The sequence below is a fragment of the Vanacampus margaritifer genome, chromosome 2 (genome assembly GCF_051991255.1).
Source record: "Vanacampus margaritifer isolate UIUO_Vmar chromosome 2, RoL_Vmar_1.0, whole genome shotgun sequence".
In the NCBI taxonomy this organism is placed as follows: Eukaryota; Metazoa; Chordata; class Actinopteri; order Syngnathiformes; family Syngnathidae; genus Vanacampus; species Vanacampus margaritifer.
Window position 1 is genome coordinate 15,708,870 of NC_135433.1, and position 27,524 is coordinate 15,736,393.

Genomic DNA, 27,524 nt, shown 5'->3' on the forward strand with positions numbered 1-27,524 from the left:
TCGAGGCCCCCGGGAGCCAAATCGTGCCAGTTTTGAGACTAAGTGCGGAAGGCGGCTCCTGATGTAGATGAAGAAAAGAGGTGTTGTCCTTCCACTGATGCGATGGGATGTGCGTCCCACTCACATGACATGGCTGTGACCGTGTGCCGGGGCGATGTTGTGTCGTATGCGTGAGGTTGAGTGTGTGAATTGACTCAAGAGGCAGCAGACCTTTTCTGGCCTCCGCCGCAGCATCCCGGAAGATGGGAAGCTGAAAATGAGGTAATTAAAAAAAAAAAAAAAAAAAAGTTTGGATGCAGACTTTTTACACATTTACACAATTAGCTTCTTTTTTTCTTTTTTCACCCCGCCAGGATGTGAGAGAGGCGAAAGGCATCCCCAGACATTCAAGACAAGTGTTGTTGGGATATTCCAGCGTTGATCCTCCATGGGCTTGGCGTTCTGCAAGTTTTGCTGCTGCTGCTGCTGCGCTGGCGACAATGACGACAATGAGAAGCAGCCCTTAGTGGGGTAAAAACGCTTTTCCAATACCCTCAAGTTTTTGTGTGTGAAAATGAAGTCCTCACCTCTCGCTGAGGCATTAGGAATGCAGTCTGAGACCAAAAACCAAAATGGATATCTTAATAAAATTAAGAAAATGTGCTGCCTTATAGTGGTGCCAGTTTATTACAAGATGTTTTACCCAGATTTTATTTTTTATTTTTATTTTTTAGAAATGTATGTTTTATGAAATTGTTTGATATTTTTCACATTTAATACTCTTATTTTGAACATTTTTAAAATAAAGTATTGTCTGGATTGTAAGGATTTTTCTATGTTGACACATTAATATTTAACATTTTCTAATGTATTTTATGTTTTAGAGACAAATTTATTTAAATATATTTTGGTGCAGCTTTTTTTTTTTTTTAAAGCAAATATAAAGTAGTTTTTTACGGATTCATATATTTATAAAGCTTTTTTCTTTTCTTTGCTCTTTGCCCCTCAGCCACCCTGGTCACGAAATAATGTTTCACATTGCAATGTGCTAAATGCACTTAAGTCAATTTAATGTGTTTGTACTATATTATTTTAACAAACAATTATACAGTACTATAAAGCACTTTAAAAATTATGTGTAATATACAGTAAAGAGAATCAGAATAAACTTTTTATACGCTATGATTATTTAAAAAATATGTTCTTGTTTTTTTTTAATGGTGTTTACACTCTAAAAACGGTCAAAAAATGACCCAACTTTTTGGGTTGTTTTATACAAAATTACCAATTTTTTCACCTAAGTAAAGGATCTGACCAATATTTATGAGTTGTTTTACACTAAAAGACCCATTTATTGACTCAAAGTCGGTTCAAATTGACCCATAAAGTCAATCGGTCCATTTTTGATCCATAATTGAGTTGCTTTTGACCTAACTGTTTTTAGAGTGTACTATTAAACAAAACACAGCTTGGCAAATAAGACTGATTAATGCACTTTTAAACACCCCGACTGTAATAATGATCCAAAATGTCTGCCCGCACCTGGAAGGAATCCGGATCCATTGGAGTATTTCAACCGCGAGGTGCAGAAGCGCCGCGATGAGGAGACCAACCTTTGGAGCGAGCCTGGGGACCCCAGCCACACGGAGCGGGATGACGACCGGGCCCTTCACTCGCTGCTGCAGGCCCGCACCAAGACCCGCATGGGATCCACTGTACACATATATATTTTTAAAAAATACACACACGCACAAAATAAGTGAGGCACAATGAAGGAGCTTTGCAGTCTTGTTCTTTATAGGGCTACCGCCGCTTGAGCGTGGACATCGAGGCCATGCGAGACACGCGTAGGGAAGTCCGAGATAAGTGGAAGACCATCCTGGAGAACCTTGGTCAGCCCCATATTTTTTTTCTTCAGAAGCACATGTAGTATGCTTAATGAAAGTTAACCCTCGACGTTGTCTCGCAGGCTTCATGGCCGAGGCCGACTCGCTGCTGACTGTGTCGGCCGGCGCCTCGCTGGATCGCATGCGCGACGCCGCCGCTGCGCGTTCTCTGCTGCAGACGCTGCACTCGGAGACCTCACTCTTCAGCAGCAGGGAGCTGCCGCCCGAGAGATACCTCTTCATCCTGGTGAGAAGCCTGAAAAGTGTCCATTAAGTTCAGTTCGGGGTTGTTCACCACTGTGATGGTGTCAGAATCTAATTTACCCTGAAACCAACATATTGTGGTTTTGCTCTTGGTTTGTCAATTGGGAGCTGTGAAAACCACGCATCAGCGTAGGACCCCTCCAGCGTTGCTGAATTAAAGCAATTCTGCAAGGAAAAGTGGGCCAAAATGTCTCCACAGAGATCTGGACAACTCATTGCCAGCTGTAGAAAACGCTCGATTTCAGTTCGCTCCCAACCTTTTTGTCCTTCCTGGCTAGGATCGCTTGCTGTACCTGGACATCGCCGAGGACTTTCTGACCAAGGCCAAGCGCTTTTACCCGCCCCGGGACGACTCTGACGAGGACGAGCCGCCCGGCGTTATCAACCTGCCGCTGCTGCTGGCCCGCGTGGAGGCCATGAACGGCTGCCCCGACGACGAAAGCGGGGAGAGTCTGGAGAAGTCTGAAGGGCTGCAGTAGCTCCAGACAACAGGCAGGGGGCGGCAGACGTCAAGGTTAGATGTTCGCCGTGAGGTTGAGAATCTTAAGGGTCTCACATGATGAGACAATAAGTTGCCTATCCAAACAGCTGACTCGCTCAAGTATGTTTGGCGAAAAAAAAACCTCCCCCCCCAAGTCACGCTGATCTCTGTATTTGTCATGTCCACAATGATAACGAATAAAGTTGCAAGCCTGTGAAGTCTATCACGAGTCTGTGTCACATGGTGTCAGCGGGGTATTTGGAGTCGGGCGGGGTGATGTTTTTGGCGTGGGTCACGGTGTGCTTGTGCACTTGGGTCCAGCTGGCGGGGACACGCCGCTCCGCCAGGCATGCCGCAAATCCCGGGGCCAAGCGCGGGGCGCCGCCCGGTGTCTGGTGGTCCCGGCTGGGGAGCTGGATGCTGTTTTGGTGCTCAGCTGTTGCTGCAGGTTGTTGTTGTTGTGAAGTTTGAGACACAGGGTCTGCCCAAGGTCATATTTGCACGACGCGTGAGACGATTATGACTTTTTCTACAAAGGTCGCAATCATTATGAAGAACATTAAAACCTTGTGCAGACGCGGGTTTGTTATGGTTATTACCTCAGCAAATCTGGGGCTGGATGTGGGCAGACTACAAATGAATCCGCTATCTGAGGGTCTTTATGAACCACCATTTTAGGATTATATGAGTCCACTTCCTTCAAAACAAAACGAAAATCTTTCAAAATGGCTGCTCGCCCTGCTTTATTTTCAACCCCTTGACAGTTCTGCACTCCACCAAATTCCTCTCTCGCCCCCCATCTCCAGCGTGGTGACAGCTCATCCAAATGTCACCTACCCGACAGCTGTGACAGTGTATTGGTTACGCAACACGGAGCTCTACCTCCTAGCGCCCGCCCCTCACCACCACACCGCATCTCGTCATGAGCGGGGTTCATCACCAGTGCATAACTCGCCACCGAAATCATCTTAAAAGGTGAGCGTCAGCATGCAGCGCCACTCTGTCATGTTGTCAGATGATACACTGGCTATTCATCGGTGTTGCCATGGTGTCATAACACGTCTTAACAGATGGCAATGTTTTTCTCTGTCTGAGACGGCGGTTAACATTTTGCTGCTTGTTGATATTTACAAACCTCAATGTTTAACCCTATTTAGCCCTAAACCCACACACCGTCCGTATCCCTAAAGCCTAACAACTAAAGTTACTAAATCATGATAAACAACACCTAAAAAAAACCCAACTAATCTCTAAATCTTAACCACTGTCTATTAACACTAAACCTAAAACCTGAAAATGCATATTTGTATTTATAGTCATTCTCTTGTCCTGACCCGTTTCAGGACATATCCAGTCCCTGGGAATTTTTTAGCTTCCGTATCAGAAGCGTGAAGCCTGAACACCAGATTTACCGTCCGTACCACACAGCTCATTATGTTCATAGAGAAACCAGCAGTGGCTGTGAAAACGCGCACTTGAGCCAATTGTGTCTGAAAGGCAATAAATCCCAGCTCGACTGTCACCTCTGATGCGCTAAAAAATGAAGTCTTTTTGGGTGGTGGCCCTACCAGAACTGACGCTGACCTGATTTAAAACAATGCTTAACAAAATTCATAATTACATTATATAGGTAGGCCTACCTGTGGATAAAACAGAGAAGCTTGTGGGCTCAGTGGCTAAAAAAAGCATGCAAGTACAAGCGATAAAGGAAGACACTTTTAAAAAATACAAATAAAAGTCACTCTTTACACTCTCCTGTATGATGGCGTATTAGGGCCACGTATATAAAAAAAATTTAGAGGGCGGGGCAATATTCCGAGAAAAAAAATCGCAAATTTGCCACTTTATATAGTGGCAGATTTGCTTACGAGACATACACGTAGCGTACTACTCGTACTTTCGGTCGGATTTCCAAATAAGGACATAGTAGCCTAATAGCTTTAGCATAGATTAACCATATCATGTTAGGCATTCGCTCTTTGAAGCGTTGTGTACGGCCACTGGCCAGCGACAAAGACGCCTCGCTTTGCGAAGGTCCGCACACGGACGATCAAGCATTTAAGTTAATTTGTTCAAATGTATATTTACTTGTACTTTTATGTTTCCAGAATTATTGTTTACACATTAATACATTTTGGAATTTTTTTTGTACAAGTATCTAAATTGATGTGTCGAATCTGCTGCTCTCCGTCATTCAATTGCATTTACCTAAAGTATGCTAGCATCTGATTGGTTAGTGTTTAGTCAGCTGATAGAGGATCAGGAAGTGTTGTCGCTCTGAATGTGATGAATGACGAATAAAGTTTTAAGTCAAGAATGAATCCGTCTCCATCCTGCTTTTTCATTTTATAAACAGTGTTCCATTAACCACCAACAAATCCTCACATGATTAGACTAGAGCTACGCTACGTGTAAGTTTTTTTCTTTACTTTATAGTGGCAAATTTGCGAGAGAAAAAAATCGTAAACTTGCGAGTTTAGAAAGTGCCAAATTTGTTAGTTTTTTTTCTCGGAATATTGCCTCCGCCCTCTAAAAAATATATTTATACGTGGCCCTAATACGGCATTGTACTCCAGTACATAGATAATCGAATTTAAAACAATATTTGAAGGTACAATGTGTAAAAGTTGATGTCACCAAATAATAGGATAAAGCCGAAGCGCATGCATTTCAAAGCACTCAAACTATGGTACTCTTCAGAGACCAAACTTCGCAAGCCTACCACCAATATTATTATTTGGCGTGAACGAAAGAGCATCTCGGCGAGCGACAGGACTTGTAAGAACCTCGGCAAGCGACGCCGAAAGACCAAGCAAGCTGGAGTTAGCTGGAGCAAGCTAACATTAGCGGTTAGTGGGAGTTAGCCGGGCTATTGGCTGGAACGAGCGGCTAGTCAAGTCAAGTCATCTTTATTTATGTAGCAGTGGAAGAAGCTAGTAAAAACTTTTGAGAGTAAAGCAGAGGGCGACAAACGGCGGGAGCCCAAATCACGGGACCAAACGAGCAACTGCAGATCCCATTCGTGGAAGGTAAGCAGCGGTCGATCCATTGCAGGGCTAACCCATGACTATGTTCGCGAAGTTGTCTTTTGGGCATCCGTAGCAAAAAGATGGCGATGAAACATGTCAACCTTTTGTAATATAATTACCGATTACTAGACCTACGATTATAAATTTAAAAAAATTTAGTTATGTTGATGTGATAGGAATAATTGTTTGCATATTATTGAACTAAATAGTTGTTTTTTAAAATGAATGAATTATTAGTTCATCACTAGATGACAAACAACAAAACAAAACAAAAATGTACAATTATGTATAGGCCTCTTTGTGGATGAAATAGTGAAGCATGTAGAGTCAGTGATCCAGAATGCACGTAAGATGATTTTATTTAAAACAAACAAACAAGCCCGTACTGATTTCATCATAGTTATTTATGAAATTTGTACTGGTAGCATCGGTGAACTTACGTGACTTTTGGTCACCTGTTAATGTCAGACCATGACGCTGTCTGAAATGGGCTCAAGTAGAAATCCTTTGAAGAGTCTAAATTGAGTATCAACGATTTTAGGTTGAATCCAGTCAATCAGTCTGCAATGAAAAACGGAAACTTGCTATCAAATCATCATGCCAGACTCCCTCTCTTTGCGACAAAGCTAATAATATGCTAATGCTAGCTAGTGTTGACATTTAACATTTTCAATTTATATTTTTACTGTTTTTGAATTTAGTTATAGGTATATAGATGTGATATAACTATGTGTAGTTAAATGAATAACAATGTGATAATGATTTTGTGAGCTACATTTGAACCTCTTACTCCTCACCATCTCTTGAGATAAGAATGTGTATGTTTTAAAAGTTGTCAAAGTCTCTTGTCATTAGTCATTTGGTCGTAAAAACTGAAGGTCCAAGGTCAAAGCCTATCTACATCATTTCTCCGAAGCTGGTGGGGAGCTGAGATGATCATGTCAGTATCTTGTGCCTGCTTATTGTCAACACTATCTCTTTGTTAAATTTAAGAGGCGGAGAGAATCTTTTCTACTAGTATAAAGACACTGGGTGTTTCCATATTCTACACACTGGGAGCTTAACATCACTTTTCGAATGTAAGCTTTTTTCCTGTGTCTTAAGAGCTCTTAATAAATCCTTGCAAAGGAAACTTCTTCATGAGGTCTCAATTCTGATTTATTTGAACACGCAAAAGATTACACTTAATAAAGTAATCAAATAAAGCCTTCACTAGCTATCGAAGCAATCCCACTTACACGCAGCATTTCTGGAAAAACATGGAGTTTCTCACATTCTGAGCATGTAATTGGTCGATGTTTTGATTTTTGTTCCGGACTAAGGGTACGATTGAACGCAGAACAAGAAAGGGAAAAAGCCATCTTTAGCGTGTAGTGCGAAAGGTGCTGTTGCTACTTGACAAGGCTACATTTTTAATTAGATAATTACTATATTTGAAACTTTGAAAAAAGGATCACTTTGAGTCTCCAGTGGCTCGGGTTTAAGCTGATTATACAATCATAGCCATTGTATGTTGTGCTTTGCTCTCTGTGTATTGTGTTACATCATTACCCAATACAGACGAGTGAGTCAGTCGAGTAACATCACACCAGCCGACAACTTTCCAAAGGCGAGCGCCGAGCGCTTCCCAGGCGGTGTAACCCGAGTGCGGAGCGTGGCGCTCTGTCACTGAGGTGATGAATCGGTGGATGCGGAGACCGTGAGGCAGCGACCCATAACGAGGAGTTTGATGGTGTCGCGCCGAGCTGTAAAAGCACAGCAGAAAAAGTCCTTTGTAAGAATAGTTGAGTTTTGATCTCAAAAGTGTCACATTTTGGCAATCATACAATCCTCTTATTTTTAGGGGTGTCAAATTAGCGCGCTAACTACAATTAATTAATTAAATACAGACATGGTTAAAGCGTTAGATGGGAAAATGGCGGAACATGAGAGTTTAGCCTACCACATAAATGTAAAGCACCCAGACACGACCGCAGGCACAGATAACGATAGCAACAAAGACGCTATTGTAGCGAGCCGTAGCAGTTCTGAGCAAGGCTGCGACCGACAGGCTGACGGATGTTCGTGCCAAGGAGATAGCGATAAACTGCAGGCTGATAGTTGAAGACCAGGGATTCATTGAGGTGTTCCAATGACCCGTCATACAAACCACAGTGCAGGACTATAGAGACGACTCAAATCAGCAAAATGTATGACGGCGAAAAGAAAAACAAACTTGATATTTTCGTGAAGGATTTGCCCAACTGTGTTGCTATGACTGAAGATGAGTGGACCTCCTCAGCTGGCAACCACAGCTATTTGGGGGTGACCGGTCACTTTATTGATGGTGAGTGGGACGTCAACTCCTTTTGCACTGACCGTCGTGAAAATAGAAACCAGGCACTTTGCTGATAAATGCGCCAAATATATCCTGAAGGTGGCAAATGGCTGAGGAATTTCAAAACAACATACATACCGATACATATAGATTGTGTCAGCAATTTTTAGGTACGATTTTTTTTTTAATCCCTTGACACCACTCGATCTCTTGATACTTACTGTTATCCTCATTTTTGGTTCGATCTCCTAGATTTCTATGAAGAGTCTACTGTGCACCAAAGCACTTACGTATTTTGGTTTTAAAAGGAACCCAGACTGTATCGACAAGTTTACTCTATATTATTTATTTAGGTAAACCTCGTAGCGTTCCTAAAGAAACAACACGCAATCGGGAGAGTCACCCTCCCCCACGCCATGCTCTCGTCATTCACCAGATGTAATCAAGAGTTTTGATTGTCCCTTTAGGAACGCTAGTGAGACTTACCTTGCTTTCTTGCTCGGCAGAGAGCCAGCCGCCATTCTACGTCACTACTTGCGACGTAAATAACCATGGCGGCGTACGTCCAAATAAAGTTTCTACAAAATGTATTAAACTGGAAAGGATTTTTTTTTAATTAATCTCATAGTTATGTTAGTAACAACTAAATACATAATATAGAACAAACTTGTCATTACAATCAGGGTTCCTTTTAAGCCACACTGCATTTCACATTCCGTTAGCGATTAGCATTTGCTTGTCCCTCTTCCCATATCTTCTCCATTGTTTTTTGATGTTAGCTACTCCTCATCAACCTATAGTGATAGCGCTACTTATTCAAAGTGTATCTTATTTGCCACCACGGCGGCGAGGATTAGTAGGATCCGCCCAGCTTGTAGCCACTGCCAGTGCCCATAGACTTGATGATTGGTGAAGAGCAAGTTAGCTTAGCACCTAGCATTTGCGAACAGTCTGGAAAGCAAGAACTCAGGTAAAACGCACTTTTTTAACCAGCTCGGAGCTGATTGGTTAAATCCATAAGCCCGATAATGGGTCACAATACCATCCAGGGGATGTTAATGTGACCTGTGATTAGCATACCGCTTCTGATTGGTGGGCTTGGCAGGGGATAAGTGCGCTTGTAAAAACTTCAGCTTTCCCAAAACGATGACTTGTATAGCCCAAGTGGGACTGTTGACATTTAACATTTTCAATTTATATTTTTTACTGTTTTTGAATTTACTTATAGGTATATAGATGCCATATAACTATGTGTAGTTAAATGAATAACACTGTGATAATGATTTGTGAAATATATTGGAACCTCTCACTCCCTGCCAGCTCTTGAGATAAGAATGTGTATGTTTTAAAAGTTGTCAAGTTCTCATGTCATTAGTCATTTGGTCGTAAAAACTGAAGGTCCAAGGTCAAAGCCTGTCTACATCATTTCTCCGAGGCTGGTGGGGAGCTGAGATAATCGTATCAGTATCATCATTTCTGCTTATTAAGAACACTAATTCTTTGTCAAGTCTAAGGGGGGAGAATCTTTTGTACTAGTATAAAGCGACTGTGTGTTTCCATATTCGACACACTGGAAGCTTAACATCACCTTTCGAATGTAAGCTTTTTTTCCTGTGTCTTAAGAGCTCTTAATAAAATCCTTGCAAGGGATACTTTTTCATGAGATCTCAATTCTGATTTATTTGAACACGCAAAAGATTACACTTCATAAAGTAATCAAATAATGCCTTCAGGACCCAAATGAATGCTGCATGTTAAGTCTTTCCGATCAAGCCTAACTGGTAGACCGGTTCATGAAGTTCTCAAATCAAGGTCAAGTCAGTGTCCAAATGGAGTCTTTGACGCTGCAGTTAAGTCTTAAAGGCTCAAAGCGTTAAAAGGTGGCGAGTGCTATGCCAGTCATCGACTGTTTCCACATTAGCCATGGCTTACTCAATGTACATCAGGACCAAATGCATATCAACATTCCTTTTTGTCCAAGCCTGTTATGTTTGGTGACATAATCCATATACAGTGTGTAAGGCACAGCTGATGTGGAAAGTGTTGTTCCGACGACCCTTTGGGGGGATTTCCATGCTCATTAGTCTCTGCAGAGGAGCTTCACAGCAGCTCCCGCAACACTTGTTGGTGTCCGGTGTCAGCGCACGCCGATTGTCCGCTGACAACACGTGTCGGAAATAGCAACAGTGTGTCCATAAAGGCGGTGGCATGACTTCAGCCCTGACACACCAGGACCAGGACACAACAAGACCGAGAAGAGGCCAGCTGGAGCATTGCTACATTTCTTTTCAAGCCCATCACAGTTGATCTGAGATTCAGGAAGAAGATGCCGGTGTGTACCATCGTGGAGAAGTGTAACGGCACGGTGGCCGGAGCTGAGCTGTCATGTAGCGTCCGGGAAGAGAATAAGGCTCAGAGGGAGAGCTACTGCGCCGACTGGAAGAGCATCAGCCTCAAGACTCAACCTGAGGAACGGTGAGGAATGGCTTGGAGCGCTTCTTCTTTTCCCAAAAATAACAAGGAATTCTTTCTTATTGTTCATTTTGGGCCACATTTTGAGGGCTTTCCAATAGTCAAACATGGGCTTCCAAAGGAGGGGAGAGTTTCCTAGAAGTTACCAGTAAATTTCATTGAGACATTTTTGGGAAGATAAGAATGAATCTATGCATTTTTTTTTTTAATTTATATACATCGTCTTGTTTTAGTCAGGCATATATTCAAATGTATTTTCTAAGTTCCATTCCATGTTAAGAGCCAATCTACAATTCTTTAAATGCCTGCGTTGTTCCCATGCATACATTCTCATGAATTGTACTGTAATAGTACAGTAAAAGTTTCCAACTTTGACAACTCTGCTAAGAAGTTCATAGAGAATTTTCATCAGTGTTAATGAAACACAAATTTTCAAGAAAGCAAAAAAAAAAAATCGACATGTCGTTAAGCCATTAACATTGCATCGTCAAAGAGAGCATGCCGTATAACAATATCTATACGCTCGCGGGGATTGGCTAATAGTATAGATTTGTGAAAAAAATGTGAAATTGACCAAATTTGGACATTATCGGCATTAATATGCAGGTCAGGTAGTGGTTGTTGTGGCCATGATTCATGAACTCTAAAAATTGTCTCTGTAATATTGCTTTTTTTTTTTTTAAGTCTGCAAAAGACACGGTAATCTTCCATTTGGGGTTTTTTTATGCTCATATTTTGTCCAAGGGTCATTCATCCAGGAGGTTTTATCTGCTCGCATACCAAATTTGAACCTTGTTTACTGTACGAGAAAAGAGTGAAGCTAGATTGCAAACCATTTTCTACATGTGCCCTTCATTTTGGCTCGCCCTACAGTAGAGATTTGAAATCAAATATCAGCTTTATATACTGCACAGATGGTTGATGCTAAATTGTGAATGGTGTGTTTTCATCATTGCGTGGAGCGTAGCACCAAAGTTAGATGACTCGCTGTATAATGTACGGTAGCTAATTTCTCCTCATGGGAATTTGTCTCTGTCTGTCTGTCTAGCTAAAACACAAAATCTGACAACAAAGCTTTCCCATGTAAATTATTTTAGCCCCAAACCAATTTCAGCAATTGGCATGTAATTTGGTGGCCATTTTTATCATAACAAGAAAGCCCGAAAGAACCATGCTTGAAATTGAACAGGAAGTCATCAATTTTTGGTGGATTCAGGGGCTTGTAATCCTTAGGAATTGCCAAATGAGCCCCAATCAGAAGCAGGTATATCACTGTACAAAAAAAGGAGTAATATTTACTTGAGAAAAAAAGAAGAAGTTAATTTTACAAAACAAGGAGAGTTTTGGGTACATTTTACTAGTTTATTTGAAAATAAATAAAGGAAGGAACCCACAACCTTCAGGTTTGGAGACAGCAACTCTACCACCTGAGCCATGCCGCTCCTGCTGTGAGTTAGTATATTGATGGTGCCAGGCGGAATCCTTGCACCTCCAAGACCTGTTTTTGGTCTCATTTTTGGCACACCAGCAATGCTGCATAGTGGCAAACAGGAATGGCATGGCTCAGGTGGTAGAGTGGGCTGTTTCCCAAGCTGAAGATCCTCAACGCTTGAGTATTTTTTTAAATTAACCTCGTAAAATGTACTTTCCTTGTAGAATTTCTGAGTGATTTTTTTTTTTTCGTTAATTTGGCCGAGGCTCTCTCTCTCTCTCTCGTAATCAGCTCTTACTACAATTAATCAATAGAATTTTGCTTACCTCAGACTCCCCCCAAAAATTGGCTGCAGTTTTGGAATTTAATTTAGTTTTAATTTGCATAAAAACCTAACTCAACAGAATAAAAAAAAAATGTTGTCTTGTGTAATTACTACTATTTTTGTCAACTAATGGGTTAGTCTAATTTGATGATTATTTTGAGGCTTCACCACTCAAGAACTCGTTTGTTGAATTTTTTACTGCTGCCCTCAGGAAGACGATGAACATGAACGACACCTCCCGCAAGGAGACCCTGAGCCGGCAGTGGAAGGCCTCGCCCCTCACCCAGTCCTGCCCGTCCGGCATCTTGCGCGTGGGCACGATGGAGCGCGGCGTGAGGGAGCACCAGCTGCTGCCCAAGCGACACACGCTGCCCCTGCCCATCTTCACCCCCGCCGAGCTGGGCGTCCGGCTGGGACGCGGCGGCCCGCACGCCCCCGAGGACCTGCGGCCCTTCCCCACGGCTTTGGGCGCCTGCCCCGCCAAGAGGAGCGTGAGCGAGATCACGCGGGACCTGCCGCCCGTCAAGCCCACGCTGATGGAGTTCTCCAAGGCGCCCAAAGCCCTGGGCCGCTCCATGTCCCAGGAGGCCCAGAGAGGCTGAAGCCAATATGGACGATGGGGCGGATGATGAACGTGCATGCACTTGTGGCAATCCTAAACCGTCTGTTTTTTTCTGATTTGTAGCACTGGCTGCTGAGGCCGGCACAGCAAACGAAAGACATGCTCGGGTTCTTACCGGGATTGAGGGTGGTATCAACTGCACTTTAGTGATAGGTGACTCAATGAAAGGGGAAAAAAAAGCATAGGAAGGAAGCATCTAGTCAAGTTTTATATTATAAAAAAATCACGGCACATCATCAAAAATACAAAAAAAATCTGACATTGTGGTTGTTCTTACTGGGATGGAAAAGCTTTAGAAGGAGGTCTCAAGTGTAAGAAGGATGGAAAAGCAAGTGGTTGTGGAAACATCTGCATGGCATAGTGTACATACAGTATTTATTTTTCTTTGTTTGTCCAAGTGGATGTTCTTTTAAATTAGCTGACAGTATACATGTACATGTTTGAATTTCTGTTTTTAATAATAAAATCCAAGCTGCTATTCACTCTTTTCTTGCAGTGTCGCGAATATAAACGGTCGACAGGAATTCCGTCTTTTTTGGTGTTTTATTTTTATTGTTGGAGCCGATTAAAAACATAATCCTTGCTGATAGATGTGACTTGGGCAGTTCACCATATAGCAAAGTGGTGACTGTGTACTATCTCGTCTCGTGTACCATCATAGCATCTCTTTCGAAGAACAAAAGGCAAAATAAGTACGGTATCAATAAATAAGGTAAAAAGGTCAAAGTCAAGTTGAATCTGTGGGTGTGCGGTGTATACAGTGGACTTTATATGGTGGACTGCATACAGTAAATTTGGCGTACAGTAGAGATTTAGACCGTCCCCAGACAGCAAGAGCATTGAATCAATGTTGATATGTCATCTGAACGGGGTTGCAATAGTTTTGGATTTTTCATTGTAGCTAGTTTTTTTCCCCTTCATTTTGACTTTGGTATTTAAAGTCAGTTAGTTTTAATTTGTTTTTCTCAACAATAGTTATAGTCTTAGTTTTAGTTTTTTTTTGTCAAATGCAAGATTTGTATTAAAAAAAAAGAAAAAAAGGTCACCAAATATTGTGTAATAAAGTAAATTTGGCTTCCGTCTTCTGTGCGGTTGCACAGCATTCCCAAAGTAAATACGTTTAAAATCAACCCCAGTGGACCGGCCGACATTGATGTGCGATACTTTCATCCTTGATTTCTCCCAAACTTCCCGATGGCCACCACGCCCCTGGGTCCATTCCTTGTCTCGTTCGTCTCTAATAAACCCAGCGTATCTTCAGTTTAAAGTTAAGTTGACTTAACTGAAGGATCTTAATGTAACTCATGTATGTTAACAGGACATGCTAACTCCACACAGTAAAGACTGGATTGAGAACTGTGAGGCAGATCATATGCTAAATGCTTGCTCATTTAAATCTATTGTCCATCTCCAAAAATCTGTAAAGTGTTTGAGAGACCATCAGGGCCGTCATTTAGACTGAAACTCTTTTACAACAATCACATACAAGTAGTTTAACAACATCTATGTCATGATGCTGTGATCCTTTAAGCAAAGAATTGAGCATGGCCAATGTACAGTATAAGGAAAATATAACTGCTCAGTCATATATTCTTTATCCTCTGAATAGAGGTAATAGCAGATAAATATTAATGTTGTACTGATGAGTTGAGTGGACTTGACCAGCATAGCAGTCTGTCAGTCTGTCTTACACTGCCACCGGGTGGCCACGGTGGGCACACCAGAAAGAGAAGCGTTCAATTGGTGCAATGTGACGAGAAATGTTTAATTCTGTTTCTTTCTATTGGGCTGTCATTCCTGTTTTTTTTTTTGTTTTTTTTTCTCAACCGATTCAAACCATTCCAAGTCTTACACTGCCCCCGGGTGGCCACGATGGGCACACCAGAAGGAGAAGCGTTCAATTGATACAATGTGACGAGAAATGTTTAATTCTGTTTCTTTCTATTGGGCTGTCATTCCTGTTTGTTTGTTTTCTCAACCGATTCAAACCATTCCAAGTCCACATTCTACATTTCAACACCTCAAGTTAATCCCATAACATGGCATTTCAGTTCAGCTTCATCTTTTAAACAATCACATGCAACTTCTACGCGGACCGCATTCTGTAGTGTTACAAAATGGCCTCTTCTAACTTGCAAAGTGCCGTTTTTAGTTTTAACTGCAGACAGGCAGGGCCGAAAGAATGAATAGAGCCGCTTGTGCTCAACCGAGCCAAGTTTTGTCCGTTTGAGCTGAATGGAAATATGAACGTTTTTATTTTAAGAGGCGGCCGTGATAATGGAACCAAAACAAATATGGTGCCTACACTTATTTGGACGGCGACATACTGTAGTGTGAAGGTGTCCTTCCTCCACCCACCACACAATATTACTGAACAATGGCTGTTAAACAATCAACAAGAGAGCCTCTTCTTTTGCCTGGCTGCTGCTCTTCCCCCGCTCTGTGATATTAATAGTCGAGTGAACTAAACACTGGCATGGTATCGGCGCGTTCTAACCCCTCGGAGCTCTTAATCCCGCTGCGTTATCAAGGATCTCAATGTGCTCCCCTCTCTTAAATGACCCCCCCCCCCCCCCCCCCAGCACAAACAGACGATGCAGCGGCACGGCCCAACACGCCTGCCACATGCTGCCAGCGCCAGGCCACATGGACACGACACGTGTCGTCTCATCAGATGAATTCTAAACGACTACTTAAATCATCATGGGTGTTTTTTTACCCCTTGTTGGATTTAAATCTTGAACCAACGTGCTGGGTCAAAACCTCAAACATGTGCATTGGGTAGGCCGCATTGGCTCGTTCCTTTTTGGACCCAGCGCTGGGTTAGCTATAAGTGATGTATGTCCTCTATCGGCAGAGGTGGGTAGTAACGAGTTACATTTACTTGAGTAACTTTTGGAAAAAAATGTACTTCTAAGAGTAGTTTTACCACAATACTTTTTACTTTTACTTAAGTAGATGTGTGAAGAAGTAACGCTACTCTTACTCCGCTATATTGGGCTACATTAGAGTTGTTACCCGCCGCCCCATTCATAAATTAGATTTACCGTATTTTCACGTAAGTTCTCCACTTGGCTGACTTACTTACTGACAATTCCCAGATGACGTCACAAGTCAAGATGGCCGTCAATTTGGTCTGCTCATTGAAAAGTGTTGGATTTTGGATTGTTGTAATTTGATTTGTGAGGATTGCTTTGATTTCAAAATGTGATGAGATGTCGTTTGTATGATAGTCACAGCTTTACAATCTGTCGGTTTTTTTTCACCGTATAAAGGAAGCATTTGCATTGTATTGCATTGAGGACATATCAGAAATGCCCTGATCTTCGGAAATTAATCAATAGAAGTTTTTAAATAAACATTACACACACATAACAATAATAATTAATTATAGCCCACAGCCTATTAGGGCAACATGACTGCAAGACTTGTAGCATAGAAGTAATTTACAGTTATGGTTTGTACTAAATAATAGCTAATAATTTAGCTAATATTAGCTTCATGCCTGCTGATTTATTATAAACTACTTAAAAGAAGATTTTTCAATACAATAAACCTTAAGGAGCAAATCAATATTATAAAGGGATATTTAAAAAAAAAAAAGGTGCCAAACTCTAGTTAACATGACTCTCTCTGGCCTTGACTCTGAGTCTGACGTTTCATCTTCATGCGTCTTTGATTTCATCCAAGAAAGCAAAGAGATTTTCACTGGATTCACAACACAGTTACCTGGCTGGGGTGGAGCAGCAGAGGAAGGAGACGTGTGTGCGTGTGTGTGTGTGTGTGCGTGTGCGTGTGCGTGTGCGTGTGTGTGTGTGTGTGTGTGTGTGTGTGTGTGTGTGTGTGTGTGTGTGTGTGTCCCACACCGTGACTGTGGGTAATTAGCGTTCACGTGACAAAGGGAGAGAGAGCGATCTAGGTCGGGTGCGTGCGCGCAGGGGACTCATAAAGTTGTTGTTTTTTCACACGCGATTAATCGTGCAGCTTTACTAAACGATTGTGTCAACATTGACTTGTCCTCAATAAAGTGTTTATTTAAAAAAAAAAAAAAAACGACCTTTCCAAAGGGCACTTTTTTTGAGAGAGAGCAGAGGGGCAAGGGTGTGAGCCAGTGCCAATCTGGGACTGCTCAGTGGTGATTTGCTTGGGAAAGGCGGCTCATTCTGTACTCAAGGTGATTGGATGATGCGGCATCTTGTTCACGTTTGTTTTGACCAATCATGGCAACGGATGAAAACGTCGTCATCGGTCTTGTCTTGGGGGTGGGGGGAGCCGAACATCTTTACCAGCTAAAAAATGCACGAAGCGCCTCTCGCTGTTCAACATTCAACAAGGAAACGTGAGTAATTCTGCAAGAAAATAATTAATTGCAGCGTCCATTTGTCCATGTAAGATTAGTTTGTTTCCCATGGTGTATTTTATGTATGATTAAAAAAATGTCATTCACAAGAAAAAGTTTCAAAAATCTAACCCCATTTTTCAAAATTTTGTAAACGAATTTAGCATATATATCAAGTCTCTAAGATTGGTTAAAAGACCTAAAGTACAAATAATATGATGAAGAAATTACCTCTTGTGTTAAGTTGAATATGTTTTGATTTGATTTATGTACTGTGTTATTTGTCCATTTTCTTTCTTTTTTATGTTTTTCTGTGTTTCATCAAAGAAAAAGCATTTGAAAAAAATACACTAGGGACCTGACATTTCACCAGGATTGTTAAAAAATGTAGAAGTTCAAAATGGCTGCAATTTATAATCATTCCAAACAGTGTGTATGAAACATTCAAATTAGTCTTTTATTTTATATATATATATATATATATATATATATACAGCATAGTTAGTCCTGCTATTAGCATAATACTACTATTATTGTCCATAGAGGAAATTAAAAAATAAAAATACAAATAAAAACTATATATGTATAGATAGGTCTGATGCTACTGAACATTTTGAGCGGTAGAAAGGGAAAAAATTATTCATAAATGACTACGTTATCACACTTCAAAGGAAAAGCCTGATTTTGGCAAAAATTCCAAAAATTTAATCAAAACAAAATAACGGGCAGGGTTTTTAAAATTGTATTTTTATTATGTATTTAATTTACAATTGTGTGTGAACATGCTATAATTGAGCCTTGGATTTTTTGTTGTTGTTTTTTTCTGTGACCTGCTTTTCCCTTGGCAGTTATTGTTGATTTGTATGGAAAATTGATTGTTGATTGTTGCCAAGTTTGTATGTCTTACAGCTTCATTCGAATAATAATAAAAAATAAAAATAAAAGTTTCCCACGGTGTCAGCGCTTCCTGGTTTTCGTCACAGCTACATATCCCGCCCGCAAACACATTTGCACATAATTTTATGTTTTTGTCTGTCTGATGACATTTGTTTTTAAAAATAAATCAGACTTCAAGCAGTTACTCAGTACTTGAGTATTCTTTTCAGCGAATACTTTTTTACTTGTACTTTTTTTTTTTGATGAACACTTTTTACTTTTACTTGAGTAATATTATTCTGAAGTAACGCTACTCTAACTATTTTTTGGGCTACCCACCTCTGTCTACCGGTTACCAGACAATCACAGGGTACACTATAAGACAAATTTGAAGTCTTGGTTGTACATAACGGACATGTTTTTGTTGTTGTTGTTGTTTTAGAGAGAGAGAGAGATAACATTAGCTTTACCTTTATCTTATCATAGTTAAGTAAACAATTATTTTAATCTCATATTAGTTCTACTTAAAATTAACAATTAAACCATTATCCAATATAATAAACGTTAATGTATGTTTGTATGTATATTTTTATCGTGTTTACCAATAAATACTTGAAGACATACATTTATTTTCTTATCATTGCTTTAATTATTGTTAATTAACATTTCTATTATATAACATAAATTTGCCATTCTAAATTTTTGAAGAATTTTTATGTTTTACTTTGTGATTTCACAATGACTAAATTAACCAATGTCATTTAAAATATGTTAAAAGGCTATTTTTAATTAATATTATTTTATTTAATTATTTAAATTAATTGCTTAAATATTGTTTAAAGAAATTGCTTGGGAAGATAAATTTATTTTGGACAAAAACACATTTGTAACCAACCAATTTTAGGGAAAACAGTAGATGGCATCATGCTGACAGCTGTCCCTAATATTTTGACTGTGGTTGTAAACAACAGCAGCAGACCAGAGTAGTACTGTACGTCTTTACATTGCTACCCTCTACTGGTCATTTGGGGGTAATGCGATTCTATGCCAGGGGTGGGCAATCCTGGTCCTCGAGGACCCGAGTCCTGCAGATTTGAGAGGTTTCCCTCCTCCAACAAACCTGGTTTTAATGATCAGGCTCCCTATCAGGCTTTTGCAGAGCTTGCTGATGAATTGATCATTTGAATCAGGCGTGTTGAAGAAGGGAAACATTTAAAACATTCAGGACACCGGTCCTTGAGGACAAGAATTGCCCTACTTAGCTGCCCTTCTTGGTTTCATTGTAAAACTCAGTTGATATGTCACAAATGGTATTTTTCAATTGCTTCAAAAGATTCAATGATGTTTAATTAATCAATCAGGAACATGCATTTTAAAAGTTTATTATTATCTATCATTGTTACATTAGTTATGGCAATCCTTCTATGGCGTATGATGAGCCGGCGCCATTTACACACGTTCCTCCTCCTCATCATTATTACGTCCTCAATCAGGCATCTAGTTGTCACATCCGCCGTTGTTATGCCCTTGTCAAAAGATGCCGATGATGTCACTGGTAGTCGAGTTTGTTAATTGGCGGTCTGCTGTGTGTGTGTGCGTTGATCTTTTGCTTTCTTTCAGCAAGTGGATGCAGTACTGCAATAGTGCAATCTTTTTATTTCTTTTATCACAAGTATATTGAATGTGATCATGTGTGACTTTAAAATGAAAAATTGTGAATTATTTCTAGTTGCTTGTGTATTTCCATTGTGCATACTGATGATTATCAAGAGTAAATGGCTAGAAGAGCCACTGTGTTAATCATATGACAGTCCATGCATTTTACCCATCGTATGCCTCCCCACAAAAATTACCTGTGTGTGTGTGTGTGGTCTTGTTTGTTGTGGGGCCCACCCGTTCATGTGGGGCCATTTTGCTGGGCCCCACAAGTTCAGACCTCTTTTTGAGGGTCAAGACTTGGTTTTAGAGTTTGGGTTGAATTGGGTTATGGTTGAGGTTAGGGTAAGGAATAGAGGGGTAGGCAAACATTTTTGATGGTTGGGGTTAGGGGGAGGGGCTAAGAAATGCATTATGTCAATGAGATGGCCCCACAAAGATAGTAAAACAAACCTGTGTGTGTGTGTGCGAGTGTGTGTGTCATACTACAGGTTATATTACAGTAGAGTATCTTGTATTTCAATTTATTTCCAACGGGAAAACTTTTCAGATAAGCTACAGTCCCATTTTTATAAAACATACAGACTTTTGTGTGAACTGACAATTTCTAAAAATGTCTCAAACAGCCTCCTGTAGCTCCTTTGAAATAATAATAATAATAATAATAAACTTTCATTCTCCAACACATTTCTTCCCATCGTCACAAGAAGTCCATAAATAATAAAATATTTGCAGGTAATGTGACGGGCAGGCCGCATTGTGATATGAGGAGCATTTTTTTTTTTTTGCGGCTTATGTGCAGTGGCTGTCGCCCGTTGCCTCCTTGACATGACCACTGGGACTAATGGGGTGGTTTGTGGGTTGGTGGGGGTGTGTGGTAAAGGGTTGCAGCATAGCGAGAAGTCAACGTAGGCGCTGATGCTGCCGAGGAAGAGATGGGCCTATAATGAGGCTGTATGCCTGCAGGCTCTGTGCCTCCCAAGAAAGTCTTGCTACCTATACTGGAGAGAAGGATCCACTTTGCAGAGAGAGGTGGGGGGCACAGGAGTGGGGTGGGGTGTTATTTTCTTGTCACAAAGCCCAATTCTGCAAAAGACAGGACAGCGTGTAAAACTCAGACAGCAATGATTTGCTATCACTCCTCGGCGGAAGCAAAGACAAGAAGTTCTCAAGGCAGGCAAAGTGTATTGTTATTGATGCTACCTTACACGCAGTAAAAAAAAAAAACACAAAAAAAAACGCTTCATGTTGCAATGTGCATGCGAGCCGAGTAGTTGATGTTCATAAGCTCTTATTTAAAATTAATTAGAATATAGCAGCTGAAAAGAACATGGCTCCTTATAAAAATGTGTCCCTCCTACATCCCTATTCGTACCTACAGAGCTCGTCATGAATGATTTCTTCTTCATACTAGTGGTCACTCAATTCAATCCTTATTTGGAGAAAAGGTTCTTATTGAGCATGTCTGAATTTGTCAGCGCGCTCATTCTGAGGTTGTCACACGCTGACGAAACAGAACATGTGGTGGCACTCAATCACTTGGTTTCAGTGGCGTGCAAATACATGCAAGGACTTCTTTGCTGGCCCGAACACTATCAGAAGCAACGACCCACATCACGGCTCAGCAATCTTTCCTGTCAACAGAGACATTTTAGGCCAGATAAAAAACAAAAATCTGAACGGAGCCGCAAAATATTTGAAGATTATGATGAAGGAAACATTGTGTTAGTGTTAGTCAGGTTTTTTTGTCTTTTCTTTTTTTTTTTGGGGGGGGGGGGGGGGTTATTTTTTCATTTGGGAGGGGGTAATTTTTTTTATTTTTTTGACTATTCTTTTTTTATTTTTTTATTTTTTAGTTTTTTTTTCTGGGAGATCTCAGTATTGATCATTTGAAATGTCATCATCATTGTTCTCCCTTTTTTTTTTTTTTTTGTACGTGTGTTTGTGCGTGCGTGTGTGTGTGTGTGTGCGTGCGTGCGTGCGTGCGTGAGAAAGAAAAAAAATAAATAAATAAGAATTCCCATACCGTTCACCTAAACCGAACACTCCAAAATCCAGCCAGAGTCGTGGGGCCGCCAGGAGACCCGAAGAGGGACCAAAGAAAAGAAAGAAAAGCGAAGCCCAGCACCGACCAGACACCACCCACCGGGCCACTAACCTTCACCAACCCCAGAGACATCTAAACTCCAACAAATCAGGGAAACCTCAAGGGCCCAAAGGAGAACCTGAGGAAAGGTAGAAAGGACAGACGAAGCAGAGTGAGATCCACAGACACCAGCCTCCACCGAATCAATGACCTGAGGGAGAAACAAATTGTGTCTGAGTCTCGATAGATGCTGGTGTGGTGGATCTAGCATGCATGAAAATCTCCATCAAAGAGGGGAGCCGTCGACCCCCGCCAGGACAGAGCAAGCGCAACACCTCAGGGCCCCCCAGGCCGCGGCCGCGCCAAAGGACGACCTCATTTTTTTTGACTATTCTGACGTTCTGTTAAATTTTTGACATCATTGCCAATTTTATAGACCTATTATGTTCATTTTCTCATTTTTTTCACTCTTCTCAGGCTCGGCGAAAAATGTCATATTATGAAATTGCCATAACAACATATAGCGCCCCCTAGCGTGGGAAAATATGCACCAATCCCGGCACGTTTGACCGAGGGCTACAAAAATTGGCAGGCACGTGTAGCACCCTGAGACGTACAAAAAAGTCAGTGCAATGTACAGGAAGTGAGGTATGGATTTTTAAATGTCCAATTTTGGCCCATTTTTGCACATTCACTGTGGTCATTCTTTTTGCCCATTTGCCGACAGTTTTCATCCAATTTACTACTAACTTGGCATGTATCATCTCAAAACCTGGGACAAAATCTGGGGGGAAAATCTTGACTTTTTCAAATCCTATATGATGGGGCGGGGCCTCAAATTTTGCCTTTAATATTTCCTTCATCAAAAAAGAAGAAATGCTTAATAACTCCGCTGTACAAAGCTCCCAAAAAAAAACTCATCACACTTGGCAAAAATAATTCCATATGTAAAGGTTTATTATGCCATTTTCAACGAAATTCTGCTTCCAATGTGCCACTACCCCAACGTGCCAGTACCCCAAAGTAGCCCGGGCTGCGAGGGCCCTTTATAGCTGCCCGCAGCACTAGTTTTTATTTTATTTTTTTAATACATTTTCTGACTCCTTTGTTTTTGGACATTTTATAATTACTTTTCAAAAAAATTCTCATCTTCTTTTTAGATCTAATTAGATGAATTGTACTAATTTATAGCTACCGGGGGTTTGGGAATAGCCCTCCTCACCATTGGTTGCTAGTCACTCACCTTTCTGCCACGTCTATTACAAACATGACAAAAAGGTCTATTCTTATCTTCCAAGATGGTGGGTTGTAATTGTAGCTCATCTGCTGGGGTGCAGAGGTGTGTACAGGTGACAAAAAAACACACACACGCACACACACAAAAGCCACCGTCTGTGCATATGCATCACACGCGTGCACCCACGCATGCAACACTCACCCACACACCCAACACGTACGCACACGCCAAACGTTTGGAATTCGACGTTCTACATTCATTCATCCACTTCAATAAGCAATCTGAGCTCATTAGCGGCGCTTCCATGTTGACTTTAATTTTAACTTTAGCCACCACCAACTTGATGTGTCACTATAGCAACCAGTGGAAGGAACGTCCCTTGAAGATTTAGTAGGATTTAGTACCAAAAAATAGAGCCTAATTAGGACAGAAACTGAGATTCGTGTGTGTGTGTGTGTTTGTTTTGCACTTCCTATTTATGTGCTATTTTAAAGAGTCACATATGCTTTAACCTAAGGATGTTCCATACCACTTTTTATTCACTCTTTGATTAATCACTGACTTAAGTATCTTGGGCTGGTATCGGGCGCCTCTGTGAGTACCGGATACCTTAAAATAAGGCGGTATTGGCCCAATACTGGTTCCTGGTACTGGTACTCGCCCATCACTAATTTAACCCTAGCCATGCAAGTACATGAAAAAAAAAACCCGACAACAACAAAAAAGTTTTCATTCTCCTAATCTTTTGGTAATACATGCTTAAGGACGGGAAAAATGAATAGTTATTTTGTACCTGTTAACAGTTCTAGAAAATGTGCTTGGCGGCGAGCAACACATTCAAGAAGATTCTTTCCAAGGTGCACCGCAAGAGATGACAATGCAATATAGGGGGCGCCAGAAATTCTACCTTGCATTCTCATATTGTTTAACTTTTCAACACACTAAAATAGTTCTCAAATGTGTAAAAGACATGTCTGTGATATGCATTCGTCAAAATTGACTTTGGATCTAATATTTTCGCTGTCCCTAAATCAGCCAAACAACGCTCTGTTCAAAACAGCCTGTTTTGTGGGGTGTATCACTTTTATGTAAATAGCTGCACCAGGCCTGAGGCCATACCCTTCTCTCTCTCTCTCTCTCTCTCTCTCTCTCTCTCTCTCTCTCTCTCTCTCTCTCTCGCAGTGATTTGGGTCATGGTAGCCATTTGCAAACGTGAATGGAAATGACTAGCCATGGGAGCAGAAGAAAATAAAAATTTGACAACTATTTTAATATGTGGAAAAGTGGCATAACGTTTTACCATAAGAAAAAGTAGCATAACGTTACTACAGAGACTATGTTATAGCGTTAGTTTGTGATTGTTTAGGCAATGGTTATTTTGCCGTAACCCGCAAATCTCCCGCGAACATTATTTACAAGCGGTTTTGAATAACACAAATGTGCACATTTAGGCCACTGCGCGGTCGCAACGTGCAAGCCGTCTCGCCGAGACCACTTAGCGGCCGGTTAGCATCACAAAGTCATGTCGACTCGTTGGCGAGTTGTCAGTCACGGCAAATTAACCACATCCAACTACCGTCTGCTTTATCATATCTGACCGCTTGTAACCAAGCAACCTCCACACGACAAATGTAGCTTCCACTTTAGGCACTAAAAATACACCAGTAATATGTTTGAAGGTGCACATCTCTAAATCAAAAATGTTAAACTTACATCTTTCCCGTTTGCAGTCGTGTCACACTGTTGGGACCGATCCATTATGTTTAAACGTATTGCAAATTCAACTCTGAACAGGCTTTCACTAACAAAACAGTCCTTTGAGAAATGATGTCGGTACACGGCCTTCAAAAATAAAATGAATCCACTGTCTTCTCAAAGACTTGGGACAAAGGAAGCAATCACTTTTCCCTGATCATTGTTTCCCCTCTCCATGGAGCATTTGTGAGCAGGGAGAGAAAAAGAAAGGCGCAGCCAGTTTCTCGAATTTCAGTGGTCGTGACAAACATTTACCAGAGGTGGTGCCACTAATCCGAAGGGGCCGGGTCGAGTGCACTACGGTGTCTTTTTGACGTCACTAAGTCACGGAAGTTTAATCTCCTCCTTTCTAAAAAGCACACATTTTAGAAAGGAGGAGAAAGCTAAAGAAGCTGCGGACTTTTTTTCATGCCTGGTTGGATTGTAGACAGGCCGGGGATGCATATTATTGATAGAAAACACCACTAAAGTGCATTTTCATACTATGGGACCTTTAAATGTTTTGTTAGTGTAACCGCAACCAAAAATCCCTTTGCTTCAAATACTTGCTTTTGCTGCATCATAATGAACAATTTTGTTAGTAAAATGCACTTTTGCTAAACAAAATAAATCATTTTGATGGTAAAATGAACCTTTGCATGCAGAGAACTAACCAATGTTTTGAGAAATGCACCAGCTGTAGCGCAAATGCTGATGCTAATTGGAGAATCTTGCACAAGCAATTGAGAAAAACTGAAATCAACACACTTTAATATTTAGTAAAGATATTTCCCTATAGCCCACATATATTGTGGTGCTTTGAAAGTGTATATTTACTGTATTAAATCAGTTACTGTATGTGTGTGTTTAGCTAGTGAGATCACTCGCTTTTTTAAAATTTTGATTCCAGGAACTGAAAATTATATCATTGTCTTCTCTTGAAGGACGTTTTCTTCGTGTGTGTGTTTCCTCTCAATGCCACTTGGCTACCAATACACTTGTATAATAGACAGCTCCAACTCGGGGTCTCCACTGTGGCAGACAACTCTAATTAGCGCCGTGTTTACATTTCCTGTACTGAGGCTAACCTCCCCCCCCACCCCCACGTCCAGGAACTGGGCTGCATGGCACACCCCCCATCACATTTCCGACCTTGCAATTAAAACGCTGTAATCTGCACCGATGGTAGCTGGACGAGTGAAGAAGGCGGTTTTGTGTGTGCGCACATGTGTATGGAGTGTTTGTGTGTGTAGTATGCGCACATGTGTAGGGGTGGGGGTTGGGGGATATATGCATGTACTTGTGTGTGGACTGTGTATATATAAATCTGTGAATGTGTGTAAAATGTGTGTATGAGTGCACAGATATTTTTCAATCCCGTGCTCAGTATTTGTCCACTATTCATGGCTTGAAATAAAAAGGCTAATAGACCAACTCGTTTATTTTTTTTTCATGTTAACATAATCATTTGATGTGAGCTATATTATAAATGTGCTAATCTTCTAAAATGTGCAAAGATGAGAGATACAAAAAATATGAGAGTTGCAAAGACATGACGTGACACCAAGCTGGTTCTTTTCTATACAATTCAAACATTTCTCACCACATAACTGTGTGTGAAGACACGGGGAAAATAAACTGATTGTTTGACTTAATAATCTAGAATCGTTGACAGCCTGGCTTACTCTCGCTACTTAATTTGTAAAACAGCATTGACTTTGTCCAATATTAGCCACAAGGCTAGGTAGCGGCTAGCATGGTTACAAAAGACAGAAACATAACACGTGGACCTCCAACATGGCGGCTGTGTTTGCGTCCACAGGTGTAAGATGTCATGGGAAAACTATCTATACCTTAATTAATCAATCAACCAAAACTTTATTAAGCATAAATCAAATAAAAGTTAATATGATTGTTTGTACTTTTGGCTTATAGGTAAAGAAAATAAATGAATACAGGCATTAATATTCTTGAGTCTGCGCTCAAGAACATGAACGTCCTTTGCAGCCCTGGGGTGCTCCAGCAGACTGTTCCACAGACGTGGGTCGTAAAACTAAAACGGTGGCTCACTGTCATTAAGTGTGTGTGTAGATGTTTAACTTTATCCAAGCGAGGAACAAACAAGCAAAGCATATTTAATTGGCAGTGCAGTACAGGAGATAAATCCTGTTCTGTTCTGTTCTTCCGTGCCGCCCACACAGCACACATCAAGTCCTTTGCAATAAAATAACACACGCTTCTTTTTATAGTACACACACAGACACACAACCAAAGTTGGGCCGTCAAAGTGATGCAATGTGCATCATATACTGGAGAGACTGCGGTGTTTTTAAGCTATTTGAATTTGTGGTGGTCTTCTCTTCCTTAGCCTAAAGACTCCCTCGGGAATGTTGAAGCTGTCGAAGGGTGGCCATAGTAGACCCTGTTAAGTGATTTCAGGCATTTGTTTATAAATACCTTAAATATGTTGGAAGATCAGTGCTGAAAATATATAAAACTATGACCAATTTATTACATTATTACAGAGCTGATTTTAGAGCCTTGTTTGTTTGTTTTTTCCATTGAAATTTGGCAAACTTGTTAACAACAATCTTCTCTGTAGTGTGTCAAATCAAATCTTTAAGACATTTTATTTCCCCTTTAACATTTTTTTTTTTTTTTTTTACATTTAAGATGGTTTAAGGTAACCTAAGGTGTTTTTGGTGCTCTAAGGTTGCCATCCAAAGTTGTTTAAGGTAGTCTAAAGTGAGTTTGGCTGGAGGCTGGAAAAGATGCAGGGGTGGCCAACC

General features: G+C 40.8%; 2 protein-coding genes across 3 annotated transcripts; both read left to right on the plus strand.

The window, feature by feature from the left end:
- Positions 1–98: 98 nt before the first annotated feature.
- LOC144044314 (melanoregulin) lies at positions 99–2,833 on the plus strand. The gene is made up of 6 exons (XM_077558647.1): positions 99–261; positions 354–510; positions 1,529–1,694; positions 1,781–1,871; positions 1,949–2,112; positions 2,408–2,833. The coding sequence occupies exons 2-6, from the start codon at positions 428–430 to the stop codon at positions 2,606–2,608; spliced, it is 705 nt and encodes a 234-aa protein (XP_077414773.1). The 5' UTR covers positions 99–261; positions 354–427; the 3' UTR covers positions 2,609–2,833.
- Positions 2,834–7,673: 4,840 nt separating this feature from the next.
- Positions 7,674–13,289, plus strand: tcap (titin-cap (telethonin)). 2 transcript variants are annotated; one of them, XM_077555598.1, is made up of 3 exons: positions 7,674–7,965; positions 10,189–10,431; positions 12,397–13,289. In XM_077555598.1, the coding sequence occupies exons 2-3, from the start codon at positions 10,283–10,285 to the stop codon at positions 12,785–12,787; spliced, it is 540 nt and encodes a 179-aa protein (XP_077411724.1). In that variant the 5' UTR covers positions 7,674–7,965; positions 10,189–10,282; the 3' UTR covers positions 12,788–13,289. The 2 variants fall into 2 exon arrangements, with proteins under 2 accessions (XP_077411724.1, XP_077411723.1); XM_077555597.1 differs by having other exon boundaries at positions 7,674–10,431.
- The last annotated feature ends 14,235 nt before the right edge of the window (positions 13,290–27,524 follow it).